General features: G+C 38.7%; 1 protein-coding gene across 3 annotated transcripts in view; it reads left to right on the forward strand.

The window, feature by feature from the left end:
• HTR4 (5-hydroxytryptamine (serotonin) receptor 4, G protein-coupled) overlaps positions 1-13,865 on the forward strand; it is a 179,449-nt gene that overhangs the window by 153,996 nt on the left and 11,588 nt on the right. Inside the window, exon 6 of one of the 3 annotated variants that reach the window (XM_011985398.1) lies at positions 11,085-11,160. The exons of 1 other annotated variant lie outside the window; for it this stretch is intronic. In XM_011985398.1, coding sequence (XP_011840788.1) covers positions 11,085-11,145 — 61 coding nt within the window. In that variant the 3' untranslated portion in view covers positions 11,146-11,160. Of the gene's footprint in view, positions 1-497; positions 610-11,084; positions 11,161-13,865 lie in introns of those variants that run through there. One more of the 3 variants, XM_011985399.1, reaches the window with a different exon arrangement.

The following is a 13,865-nucleotide window of genomic DNA, read 5'->3' on the forward strand; positions in this document are numbered from 1 at the left end:
TGTAATCGTAGACTTTCTCATGCATTTCCTTATCTCTATCCTTACTGACATCATCCTTTCTACAACTGACATTATCTTTCATCTGCATTGGGGAATTAGGCTCTAAAGCGTAACTTTCAGCATGCCATTTCCCCAATCAAAACCCCTCAAGGACTCCTCATGGCCTACCAATACTTTCTCTAAGTCCACTGTCAGAGTTTTTCTTCCAGTTATTCCCCTCATCCCTGCAAAGCAAACAATATGCTCAACTCTTTGGATTTGCACATTCAGCTACTACTCCTGCTGTTCTTTCCACTGGGCATGCTTCCCCTGGCACCTCTTACATGGTGTATTTCAAATACCACCTCCTACCCGAAGTCTTTTCCAGCCTCCAGGACTGCATGAGGTTTTTGACCTATTCCAGCCCCGAAACACTTTATTTGTTCTTCTCCTGTGACATTTCGATATGCTTTTCAGTGCGCTTCATTAATTATGTTCTTTTTGATCTCTCCTACTAGATTTTGTGCTCTTTGAGAACTGTGGCCAATTCTTATTGCTCATCTTTCTCTTTCCTAGTGCCCAACACAGGTTTTTGTGCACTGAAGTTATCAAATAAATTCATTGGATGTATTTGTTTGAAAGAATGTGAAGGTTTTCATTGTTACGGCATCTCCACTGTACCAGTCTGCTTTGCCCCTTCAGTCCCAAATCTCAGTGCTGCTCTGCCATTAATACTCCACCCACTGCAAAAGCTGCAGCCTTCTGATAAGAGAAAACTCTTTCAGTGACAGTTTTGAATAAAATCAAGATGTTTATCCTACCTTTTGCAAGTGGCAGAAAGATTAGAGTTTTAAAATACCGTTATATCCCTGAGTTATGGCAAGTGTATTTTCTCTTTTGGTCCTGTCTATGAAAAATGACTTAAGCTTAAAGTTTTGTATTTATAGAATGCTGTGATGAAGCAGACCGAAGTTTTGTTGGTTACTTGACATTGTGTAATCCTAGAGGACATTGGCCTCCATTTCACCAATAATGGCATTTATTGAGACAACGTAGAGCAAATGAAGTGTGAACTGAGCCATAGATGTAGAATGGACCCAGTGAGAGTTATTCAGGCTAGAGTGTAACAAAGCATATACGAAAGATGTCAGAAAATGTCAGATTTTTCAGCAGCATCCTTTCTAATTTGCTGTGTGACTGGGCATGTCTCTGCACCTTTCTGCCTGAAGTTTTGCCATTTGTAAATTGAGAAACTGTCTTCAGTTAGGAGCTTGGGCTTTGACATTAGATGGCCATAAGTTGAGATTTAGAGTCTACCAGTTACTGAATGTGTGACACAAGCAAGTTCCTCAAATCTTTGAGCCTCAGTTTCGTCTTTGCAAGGGGATAATCATAGCACATTGCCCATCCAGTGTGATGAGGCGTCAGTGGGTTAAAGCATATAAATAGTGGCACACAGTCTCTGGCATACAGTAAGTTCTCACTGAAGTGTAGCTGTTACTATTATTACTCTGAATTTCATGACATTTGAAATTCAGAAGCAGTATGTGGAGTCATATGGAAAGGGTGTTGAGAAACCAGGAGCGGGGAAGCGGTGGAAGTGGCAGGCAGTGATTGTTTCTCTGCCAGTTGTCTAATCTGAGAAGGGAGAGGTTAAGAAGGCTATTCAGGAGAAGATGGAGATAGTAAGGGATTTGGCTGTGGAGTCAGAGAAGAAACATAATCTGCACGCATGGAAAATGGTATGTACTTGTCATTCAGTGTCTTATTATGACGTTCCTAATATGTCTCTTAATCCTTTCCAATTAATGTGTCTCGCAAGCAAGAGTCTCATTTTACCTTCTAAGACAGTAAAAGGATGCAACTTTATTGAGAATATAAGATAGTCAGGATTACCTAAACACTTTACATATTTGGTAACATTTAATTCTCATAAAAAGTTTTGACTGGATTGAATCCCTGTTTCCCGATTTGCCAAATTTGTTTTGTTGGACACCTTAATTAATTTCTCTGAGCTTCAGTTTCTGTATTGGTAAAAATAGAGGTGTTAACACTACCTAACTCATGAGGTTTGTATAATTTAAATAAAATTATGATAGCAATAGCAACACACTGCCAGGGAGATAATTGGTAGTTTCTATTATTATTTTTATTATTATTGTATATAATGCCCATTTTATGGATAAGTAAAATGAGGCTTAAGGAGACTACTTTTTTTTTTTTTTGGAGAAGGAGTCTCACTCTGTCGTCCAGGCTGGAGTGCAGTGGTGCCATCTCGGCTCACTGCAATCTCTACCTCCTGGGTTGTAGCAATTCTCCTGCCTCAGCCTCCCGAGTAGCTGGGTTTACAGGCATGTGCCACCATGCCTGGCTAATTTTTTGTATTTTTATAGAGATAGGGTTTCACCGTGTTGCCCAGGCTGGTCTTGAACTCCTGACCTCAGGTAATCCACCCACCTAGACTAAGTTTCTAACCAAAGGTCATACAAGTTATAATGAGCAGAGCCAGGCTACAAACCTAGATCTGTCTATGTTGAGAATCCATGCTCTACTTTTCTGGCTGCCTAGGTGAGAGACAGAAGTAATGCCACCAAACACCAAAGAGACACTCCCTCTGAAATTAGAAGATATTTTATAATATGTGAGGGTAGCCTAATAGCCTGGATGAATAGTCATTTAAATTGGTCTGGAGTCCTGAATGAAAGGGCAGACATTATCTGTACTTTTAAAAACTTGGTTGAGATCAGATAATTTAATTTCAATTTAGTTTTTCTCCATATTGAATGCCATTAGGGGGTTACGTCATTTCATTCCGGCCTTGGTCCCCTCAATTAGCATGGCAATCATCAGTATATGGTCTTCCTGTCAATAGGGTACAAATAGGGACCCATATGCCACTGCTTAATGATGAAATTCTTGGCCAGGATAAAGATCAGCAACCCCCAACCCCACCCTACATTCTTTCTCCAAAGTCTTGTAGCAATCTCTTTTTAACATCCTTGGGAAACTTGCTGCTGGGAAGATCATGAGTCATCAGCTACTAAGGCTTTGTGAAAGAGAACCCAAGTCAGGGTTCTGTAATTTCAAGTGAAAAGACCTTGGCTGGCTGAGCAGAGGCACCATTTCTGGTGGGACCTCTTGTCCCAGCCAGCTAGAGAGTAGGCAGTTGGTCAAGGGATGTGAGTCAGTGGAAGGAACTAGGAAAGGATACTCTTATCAGGGTCACCCTTATTATTGCATCTCCTCTCCTCAGCACAGAGCCATCTGGAAACACTGAACTTGTAAGACTAAAAGGCCAAAATCATTCTTGAATTCTGTCTCATCTAATAGTAGCCTTCTCGGTGGAGAGCATTCTCTATTTATTCTCTAATTTCCTGGCATTTCTTTGCTATTCAGACCTTCCTATTGCAGCAGATGGTTTTACTGTGGTAGCCTGAATAATGGAAAAAAAAAGACATGGATTCTGATTCCACCTTGCATTTTGACATTCATCAACTAGGTAAATTCTGGCAAGCCACTTACTCTTCTGGGTCTCAGCTTTCTCATGAAACAGATGCCCTAGACTACCTCACCAAATTTTATTCAATTACTTGACAAGTGTTTTTGTGTTGTTAGAGGAGTGATACATAAATCAATTTTGTTCAATGGCCACTGAACAAACAGCAATGGTGATTATGCTAATAGGTGAGAAATATGTAGTCACAAAAAACAGAAAGCTAGGCAAAAAGTAGTAAGACCAGTGAGGTTCATTAAGATACCATATTCTAAAATATATAAGACTGGGTAACAAATTCAAGATACTACTATTATTATTACCGATTGTCTAATATTCTAGGTGAGAAGTCATTTTTTATTTTCGTACCTTCCAAGTCTCTTACATTTATTCTTCAAACTCTCTTACTTTGATACAACTTATCTGGTCTTTCACTGCTCATCACTTCATATGAGGACAACCATGACTATATTCTACCTCCTTTCCCTCTACATCTGGACATACCATCAGGTTGATGCTTTTTAAATCACACATACACACACAACAATAAATACAGAAAGAAAAAATAAAGTTATACCCTCCTAAAATTTTCTATATTCAGCAACTCTACTCCAAAACTTTAAGTAGTAATGCCAGTTGCTCATCAATACGTCATTCACTCCTACAATACGGTGTCCAATTCAGAGTACTTCGTATTTCAGCTCTCAGGTTGTGTGCAACTTTTCCCTGCTCTGTTGCAGCCCACTAACCATGCTTTTCTTCCATCGCCTATCAGTTAAAACCAAGGCCAAGTTCATTGACTGCCTTGTCTATGAAACCTAATGGAGCCCACCGTGATCTGTTTAATACATTTTCCCACAGGACGTGGTTCCCTGGGGCAGCAACCATAATCTCCATGGGTGTTCTCAGCCCTACATACAAGAGAAGCATCCAAATTAGCTATCTCCACATAAAACTAACCAACAATACCAACACCAACATCACCAGCACCACCAGCAAAAAAATAGGACAAGGTAAAAGTCATTCTCTAATTGACAAAGACACGTGGGTCCATACAGATAGAGCATCTCAGGAGATAAAAGAAATGAAACAACTTTATTAACCGTCTCAGAAATGTAAGGAAAAAATGCTACCAAGTTCAACATTTTGCTTGTTTTCATTTAAACAAACTTTAAGGAGATACCCACTGTGTGCCAGGAATTGTGCTAAGTGCTAGTAATGCAAAATAATAGACTCAGGGCTTGTTATGAAAGTCCCCATGGGCCTGATCTTGGGGCCGCAGATAAAAGGGAAGAGACTTTGTATTGCCACCTTCTGTGGCTGCATATACCCCGTTGGGTGCTCTGAGTGCTGATCATTGTGGCCAGCCTGGACTGTGATTAATCTTCCAGACCGGTTTGCAGACCCAGACACCTATGCCAGTGGGAAACTGGTGAGTGGGATCCTATGTGAGTATCTTGAGAGTATAAGAAAGCATCACACGGACAAGGACATCTGCAAAACCTAGTACTGATCACCACACACCAGCAACTTTCATGTTTCCCTTTTTCCCATCGAAGGTAAACTGCACGGAAACAATTCTACTGTAGTACTAACATTTAAGGCATAATAAATCCTTTTGAGAGTCTGATGAAATCTATGATCTTTTCCCTGAAAATCCGGACATATGCACACAATTTTTGCCACATTTCTAAGAAGTTCATTTATTCCCTGAAGTAAAAATCCAAGGTTAAATAAAAATTAAAATCCCTGCTTTAATGTGAAACTGTATTGGTGGATAAAACAAAAGTGATTTATAATGAAGTCACTAGGTTCTCCCTATTTTCCTGTCTGTGGTTAGTGATGTATTTATTTAGAAGTCGTAAGTACAGTCTTCTAGTACCATTTTTGTGAGCACAATGACTCATTGTAAAAATAATATTTCTACATATAACATCTTTCTTTCCTCCAAATAGTCTATGGAAATTATCTCATAAATTGTTCCAGGTTCCCTAGAAACTGGATTAAGGAATATATTATTGCCTTCCTTTACAAGGAAGACAAGTTTCAAGTGCAAAATACAGAAGAGTCTGGGCAAATGGCTGAGATATTAAGGAATGACTGAATTCAACCAGAAATCAGAATTATTTCACTCAACAGGGAGTTACTTATTATATGCCTGTTGTGTGTCAGGTATTGTACTAGGCATGGGATTGGCTAACTCTCAGCCTGCTATCTGGTCCCCAAGTCTGTTCCTAGAGGAGAAAGTATATTCAATTTGAAAATTGACTGGAGAAAATACAGTATCCCTAACTCAGTAACAATATCCTACATTGTAACAGCATACACGGAGACAGTATAGTGCAGGTTGACACAGTTTTTGAAAGTAAACAAAACTGGATTCAGATCCTGATTTCAGCACTTATTGAATGGCCTTAGTTAAACACCTGAAGCTTTTGATCTTTAGTTTTCTTATCTGTAAAATAGAAATTACTTTTAGAGGCTGGGCCCACCGTGTCTCATGCCTGTAATCCCAGCAGTTTGGGATGCTGAGGTGAGCAGATCATTTGAGGTCAGGAGTTCAAGACCAGCCTGGTCAACATGGTGAAACCCCATCTCTACTAAAAATACAAAAATTAGCTGGGCATGGTGGTGGGTGCCTGTAATCCCAGCTACTTGGGAGGCTGAGGCAGGAAAATCGCTTGAATCTGGGAGGTGGATGTTGCAGTGAGCACAGATTGTGCCATTGCACTCTAGCCTGGGCAACAGAGCGAGACTCCATCTCAAAAAAAGAAATTACTTCTAGAGCAAGAGTTAGCAAACTACAGCTCTGTGGGCCAAGTTCAGCCTTATGCGTGTTTTTTGTGTGATCCTTGAGCTAAAAATGATTTTTTTGCATTTGTAAAGGGGTATAAAACAAACAACAACAATCAAACAGGAAAAAAAGAAAAGGAAAGCAAAAAGGAGTATGCAACAGAGACTGCATGTGGCTTCAAGGCCTAAAAATACTTACATTTAGCCCTTCATAGAAAAAGTTTACCAACTCTCAAAAAGTTGGCAACTCCTATTCTATAGTCAGAATGCCTGCATTTGAATCCTTATGGCCTCTTACCATCAGTATGATCTTGAGCAAATTGCCCAACTTCTGTATCTAATTTTCCTCATATCTCAAGTAGAGATGATAATAGTACTTATTTTATGTGTTGGGAAGCTGCATATGTTAATATGCTTAAAATGCTGAGAATGGAGGCTTATATATAGTAAATATTTAAGAAATGTTAGCTATCCTTATTAATATCATCACCATTGTCATCAGTTCTTCAAAAGATACTTGTGAATATTAAATAAGATAGTGCACATCAAACAAATAGGACAGTGCCTTTCTCACAACAGGCTCTCAATAACTGTCAGCTATCATTGATATTATCATCACCATCACCATTACCATTATTATAATTTTCAAAGCTCTTTTAAATACATCATTTCACTAGAAGCTCCCAACCACCCTGTGGTTGCTGTTATGATCTCCCTCTGATACATGAGAAAATGAAGCTTGGAGAAATGAAGAGTTAGATACTGAGCCAGGAAGAGGCGGAATGTGGACTAGCGCCAGAGATTTTGCATTCTGGACCAATGTGTCCTCTTTCCACACCATGCTGCCTCTCCATCAAAATATCTGAGGATCTGTTGTTTGTTAGTTTTCTCCAAATGATATACTTTGCATCCTAGGAGCCTGACAAGGCAGGCAAACATGACTATGTTCCTCCCTGGCGTGGTTATGCAGACAGGAAGCTGGGATAATTGGATTCCAGCCATTTGGTCTCAGGACTGCATTTGTAACCAGCCAACTGCTGATGACCAAGCCTAATGGATAAAGCCCTGACCAAACAAACACAACCCCCGTGTAGGAACTTATTGTTTATGCTGCAGAGAGAGAGATACATTGGCAGCAGCCAGCAGCCTTCTAATGGTTCCTACCCAGGGCAGAGCTGGCTTCAGAATGTGCCAGGACTCAGCTTGCCACTATGACAAGCAGAGGTATTTGGACTGGGAAAATGTTCAGGTGAGGAGGCAGTACATTTTTGACAGCAGATCTTGTGTAGTCAGATCAGAACCGTTTTATTATTTGGTGTAGGCCAAAGGCTATGGCAAGACTCATTTAAGCAAAGTGTGCACAAGGATTGATGTTTAAACAAAGTTAAGATCACAGTGGTACAGCATTAGAGTGTGTTGATGACTATAAAAAAAGCTAACGTTTTGCAGTTCGTTTATAAAAGGAGTCATCTTATCTTCATATCACCCTGTTGTTTCTATAGTACTTAAACCAGCTTTAGCTCAGATTTTTTTTTTAAGTTGGGAGATTCAAATAGACTTTACTGTGGAGCAGTATGTAAATTTATGTTTCCTGGTATTGTTGCTGCAAAGATAATAAAAACTATGTTTAAGAAGCGTATTCATCCATTTCACACTGCTAATGAAGATAAATCCAGCACTGGGTAATTTACAAAGGTTTAACTGACTCACAGTTCTGCAGGGCTGGGGAGGCCTCAGGAAACTTACAATCATGGCGGAACGGAAAGTAAATACATGCTTTTTCACATGGCGGGAGCAAGCAGACGTCCCTAGCAAAAGGGGAAAAAGTCTCTTATAAAACCATCAGATCTCATGAGAACTCACACATTATCATGAGAAAAGCAGCATGGGGTAACTGCCCCTATGGATTCAATTACCTTCCACTGGGTTCCTCCCACCACACATGGGGATTATGGGAACTACAATTCAAGATGAGATTTGGGAGGGGACACAGCCAAGCCATATCAATAATCTTCAGCATTGTCCTCGATGTATAGGGCAGAATAAATAAAATACACTTCATAGACAGGGTTTTGCCATGCTAGGATAAGCAAATGGCATCTGTTTCCAATGATGGAAGTAAGCTGTGCTTAGAAGCAGTTCTGAGACTTGTTCCCCAACTGTTGCGACACAGAACTCTCAGTCTGAGGAAGAGGACAAGAAGACCTCCCTTCCTAGAAAGACACCCTTATGGATCCCTATGGTGGGTAGATTTAGTTCTTCCTTCTAAGGCAACGGCAAACAAGTGTAGGGTCTTATAACTTAATATTTGTAGATAAGACCATTTTAAGTAGCCAAGAGTTCCTGTGAGAGTAAAGGAGATAGAAGTAATAAGGAAAGCTGGGATTCTTAGAAACTCAAAGAAGGTCTGGGAGTTATCCAGGTGTTTGAAGCACTTTGAGCCAATGTTCTGGGATCCCATGTCTCTACTGACCTCTTCTTTTTGTTGGCTACATAAGCCCTGTCTTCTTGGCTTTGAGGTTTCCTAACACCTGCTGTCAGGCAGTTGGCTAGCCACCAACCAATCCCTGGCCTGTCACATCACCATTCACACCACAGCTAACACAACAGCCATCTGTGCTGCTTCCTAGGCCTGTGACCTACCTCAGCTCTCTCCCAGGCTGACAGACTAAGGCCCTGCCTGTATCAAACATATCCAAACTTAAGAATGGAAAGATTGACCTTCTAGCATAGGCTTATGCCATGGTCATTTAAAGTTTTCTACATTGTCTGGGAAGTGGGGGTTGGGGGAAATGTGTAACCCTCCTTTTCACCATACCAACCTCAAGAGTTTGTGGTGAGTAGAAAACAGAATAATGGATGTCCAAGGGCTTTGTACAATTATGGTTTGCAATACAAATGTAAGTGACAATCTCTGTATGTAAAAACATAGGTTAACGTTGGTGTGGTTTTACATGGTCATTCCAGCCAATGAAAAATACAAACAGCCAGAGGTCTCAGGAAAACTATACTGCTAATTTAGCAAGGTTGACATAAATAGGGGACTGTGAATAAGGCATGTTATACAAATTATACCGTTTCTGAAAATCTGAAGTTTTGTTTTATAGTAATACCTTATATTTCATCTTAACATTATTGTGTGACATTAATCGCATTTATCATTTTTAAGCATGTTGTGATGCAAACAAGTGTTCATAAGCATTATATCCTCTTCTGAAATTTTCACAAGGAAAGGGCTGTGATTTTTTTTTTTTTTTGCCAGAATTTGCTCAGTAATTTCAGACATGTCTATATTATCTACATGGTGCGCACTCAAAAGTTCAGTCATTTAACTCCTTAAGGGTTATATCCAAAAAAACCCACCATTGTTATCTGAATTTAGAAAGAAATATTAAATAGGCATGTAAAAGTTGTCAGGATCATAATTAAATAATTATTAAGGTCTAATAAAACAACATATATATGCCAAATATTGGTGACTTGTAGTAATTCATAATATTATCTCATGTGTAATTGTAGCCCCATGCAGGAACATTCAACACTGCTTAATTGTAGGAGATCAAGAGTGAAGGAATGGTTTTGGCTACCCTTTGTGCACTAAAATGCAACAATCCTGCTGCGATTTGAGTGAATGGATCCTTATTGCCTTGAAGTTTAATTTTCAGAGAAGCATGACATGCAGATACCCAGATACTTAAATCTTCAAATGATTACTTAGAGCCCATTGAAAGTTTTTGAGTTTCTTTCTTAAATTTTCATACTGGCATATGAATTACTGAAATTGGAAATTTTCATAAAATAGACATAGTTTTCAGATGGTAACACTAAGAGAGCTTTGTTAGTTCAGGATACCAAGGCATATCATCAGGCTAATGAAATACAAGACAAATCAAGTTGAAGGAAGAAAAAATTGGAGGTCTAAATGACCACTTAATCATGTATTTAACTTAAAGTTGCATTAAAATGATGCTAGTTGATATTTATAAATGTTATGCCAGGCATTATTTATACATGATGAACATGCCTTACTTCATTTACTATTCACCATAACTCGCTGACAGAGGGTACTGGTATTGTCTCTATGTGTAGATGTGGAAATTGAACCGTAGGGAGGTCTGAGGTTGCAAGGCTACTTAGTAACGGAGTTGGGATTAGAATACTGGACATTTAACTCTCCGCCACCATTGCTCAATTAATGGTCAGTGAAATACCTAACTGTGCTGAATGAGTAAGTCATGGCTCCTTTTCCCAAAAGGTTTGTAATTTATCTGAAAATGTGCTATTTCAATTCACTTGCAGTTGCATTTAACAAACCACAGAGGCTTATATTGTTAAATGAATTGCAGAAGCAGAAAGTGCTGTTTATTTAAAAGAAGGAAAGGGAGTATCACATTGAGATGGTCACAGATGACTATACGGAGGAAGTGGACATATATATTCAACTATATTTTCAAAGATCCTTCAACACAGACATATCATGGAGATTAGCCACAGGAGAAAAGAGGAGGCTGAGTTCCCTTACTTGATAAATTAAGGTAGTAATGTGTCCTGTGAACATCCCAAGTTGTTGCAAGACTCAAATGAAACACTAACTTAAGTGTGCTTTTTAGACATACAGTGTGGCATAACCATGTTGTGCAATAATTATGCTCCCCTCCTTATCTTCCTCTAAAAGCACTTTAAGAATATTGGCAAGTTCATTTAGGCTGAGATCACGTGTCTACTAATCTCTATGTTTTTTTTCTTCTTCTTCTTTTTTCTTTCCCAAATTCTGCTTGGCTCTCCTTCATCTGTGGCTGTTTTCTGTTTCAACTAAAAGTGGCTGTTCCCCTGTCTCCAGCTTCTTCCTGTTCTTCTGCAATAGACCAGTTCCTGTCTAAATCTGAAAGTGCTCTGTAAGTCTGTCACTGTCTGTTGTGAGTCTGTCTGTGTCTGCCTATTTATTTCTTTATACAAAATATCCTTAAGTGTCTGTTTACACTTCTGTCCTCACAGGACAAAGTTAAGGCTGCACAATTGTTGGCACAGACCTGCCAAGCCCATATTAATATTGTTTCGGTGGTTTGTTTAATTTTCTATTTTTACATTTTTTAATGATGTGTTTGGCTTCTTCCTTGTTCTGGGAGCACGGCCTTCACAAGCCCTATGGGAGATGGGCACTGCGATGGAGCTGAAATCACCCAGTATAACTGTGATTCTTAGAAGTCCTCTCATCTGGATTACCCCAGTGCTCCAGTTCATTTCTTTATCTCCTTGACTGTAAGCAGTAGACTCCTTCATACTTCTTAAACAATTGGTCGTGACTAAATAAGGTACTTTTAAAAAAAGTTTTCTAAAAAGACTACTTTTTAGAGCAGTTTAAAGTTCACAGCATAATTGAGGGGAAGGTACAGAGATTTCCTATATGCCTCCTTACCCCACATAGGCACAGCCTCCCTCATTGTCAATATCCTCCTCCAGAGTGGTAAATTAGTTAAACTGATGAACCTACATCGACACATATCATTATCACCCTGAGTCCATATTTTACATTAGAGTTCCTTCTTAGCATTGTGCATTCTGTGGGCTCAGACAAACATGTAATGACACATATCTACCACTGTGGTATTTTACAGAATAATTTCGTTGCCCTAAAAATTCTCTGTGTTCTGCCTGTTTATCTCTTCTTCTTCCTCCCCCGCCCCAACCTCTGGCAACCATTGATCTTTTTGTTTTCTCCATAGTTTTACCTTTTCCAGAATGTCATATTATTGAAATAATACAGTGCATAAACTTTTCAGATTGACTTTTCTCACTTAGTATATGCATTGAAGATTCCTCCCTGTCTGTTCACGGTTTGATAGCTCATTTCAATTTGGCGTGGTATAATATTCTGTTGTCAGAAGCACTACAATTTATCCATTCACCTACTGAAAAATGTCTTGGTTGCTTTCCAGTTTTAGCAATTACGAATAAAGCTCCTGTATACGTGTGTGCAGGTTTTTGTATCAACATTTTCAACTCCTTGGCGTAAATACCAAGGAGCTCAATTGCTGGATTGTATGATAACAATATGTTTAGTTTTGCAAAAAAAACAGACAAATTGTGTTCCAAAGTGGCTAAACCATTTTGCATTCCAACCAATTGTGTATGAATTACTGTTGCTCTTCATTCTTCCTAGCATTTGATGCTATCAGTATGATGAATTTTGGTTATTTTTATAGGTATATAGTGGTGTGTCATCTCCATCTGCAATTCCCTGATGATACATGTGCAGCATCTTTTCATTTGCTTATTTGCCATATAAATATCTTCTTTGGTGAGGTGTCTATTAAGGTCTTTGGTCCATTTTTAAAATTAGGTTGTTCATTTTGTCATTATAGAATTTTAAGAGTTCTTTCTATATTTTGGATAATAGTCCTTTATCAAGTATGTCTTTTGCAAATATTTTCTTGCTTTGTCATTCTCTTAACCATGTCTTTCAAAGGGCAAAATTTTTAATATTAATAAAGTCCACCTCATCAATTATTTCTTTCATGAATTGTACATTTGGTGTTATGTCTAAAAAGTTGTCACCAAACCAACAGTCATCTAGATTTTTTCTTATGCTATCTTCTAGAATTGTCATGGTTTTTATTTTATATTTAGATCTATGATGCATTTTGAGTTAATTTTTCTGCAGGCTATAAGGTCTGTGCTAGATTCTTTTTATTTATTTATTTATTTATTTATTTATTTATTTATTTATTTTGCAAGTCAATGTCCAGTTGTTCTACCACGATTTGTCGACAAGACTATCTTTTCTCCCTTGTATTGCCTGTGCTTCTTTGTCAAAGGTAAGTTGACTATATTTACCTTGGTCTATTTCTGGGGTCTCTATACTGTTTCACTGATCTCTTTGTCTATTCTTTGGCCAAACTATACTGGCTCTCTTACTGTAGTTTTATATTAAGTCTTGAAGTTGGCTAGTATCAGTCCTCTGACTTTATTCTCCTCCTTCAATATTGTGTTGGCTGTTCTGGGTCTTTGTCTCTTCATATAAACTTTAGAATCAGTTATTCTGGTCAAAAAACAAACAACAACAAGAACAACAACAACAAAAAAACACCTCACTGACATTTTGATTGGAAATGCATTAAATCTATAAATCAATTATAAGCCTTGACATCTTGACAATATTCAGCCTTTCTATCCATGAGCATGGAATATAGCTCGATTTATGTTCGTATTTGATATTTTTCATCAGAGTTTTGTAGTTTTCTTCATATAAATCTTGTACATACTTTATAATTTTACAACATTCCAGTATAAGCTTGAAAAGCAGGCCAGGTGTAGTGGTTCATGCCTATAATCCCATCACTTTGGGAGGTCGAGCTGGGTGGATCATGAGGTCAGGAGATGGACACCATCGTGAACAACATGGTGAAACCCCATCTCTACTAAAAATACAAAAAACAAACAAAAAAATAGCTGGACATGGTGGTGCGTGCCTGTAGTCGCAGCTACTTGGGAGGCTGAGGCAAGAGAATTGCTTGAACCCGGGAAATGGAGGTTGCAGTGAGCCAAGATTGTGCTACTGCACTCCAGCCTGGACAACTGAGTGAGACTCCATCTCAAAAAA

The sequence above is a fragment of the Mandrillus leucophaeus genome, unplaced genomic scaffold, assembly GCF_000951045.1.
Source record: "Mandrillus leucophaeus isolate KB7577 unplaced genomic scaffold, Mleu.le_1.0 Scaffold282, whole genome shotgun sequence".
NCBI lineage: Eukaryota > Metazoa > Chordata > Mammalia > Primates > Cercopithecidae > Mandrillus > Mandrillus leucophaeus.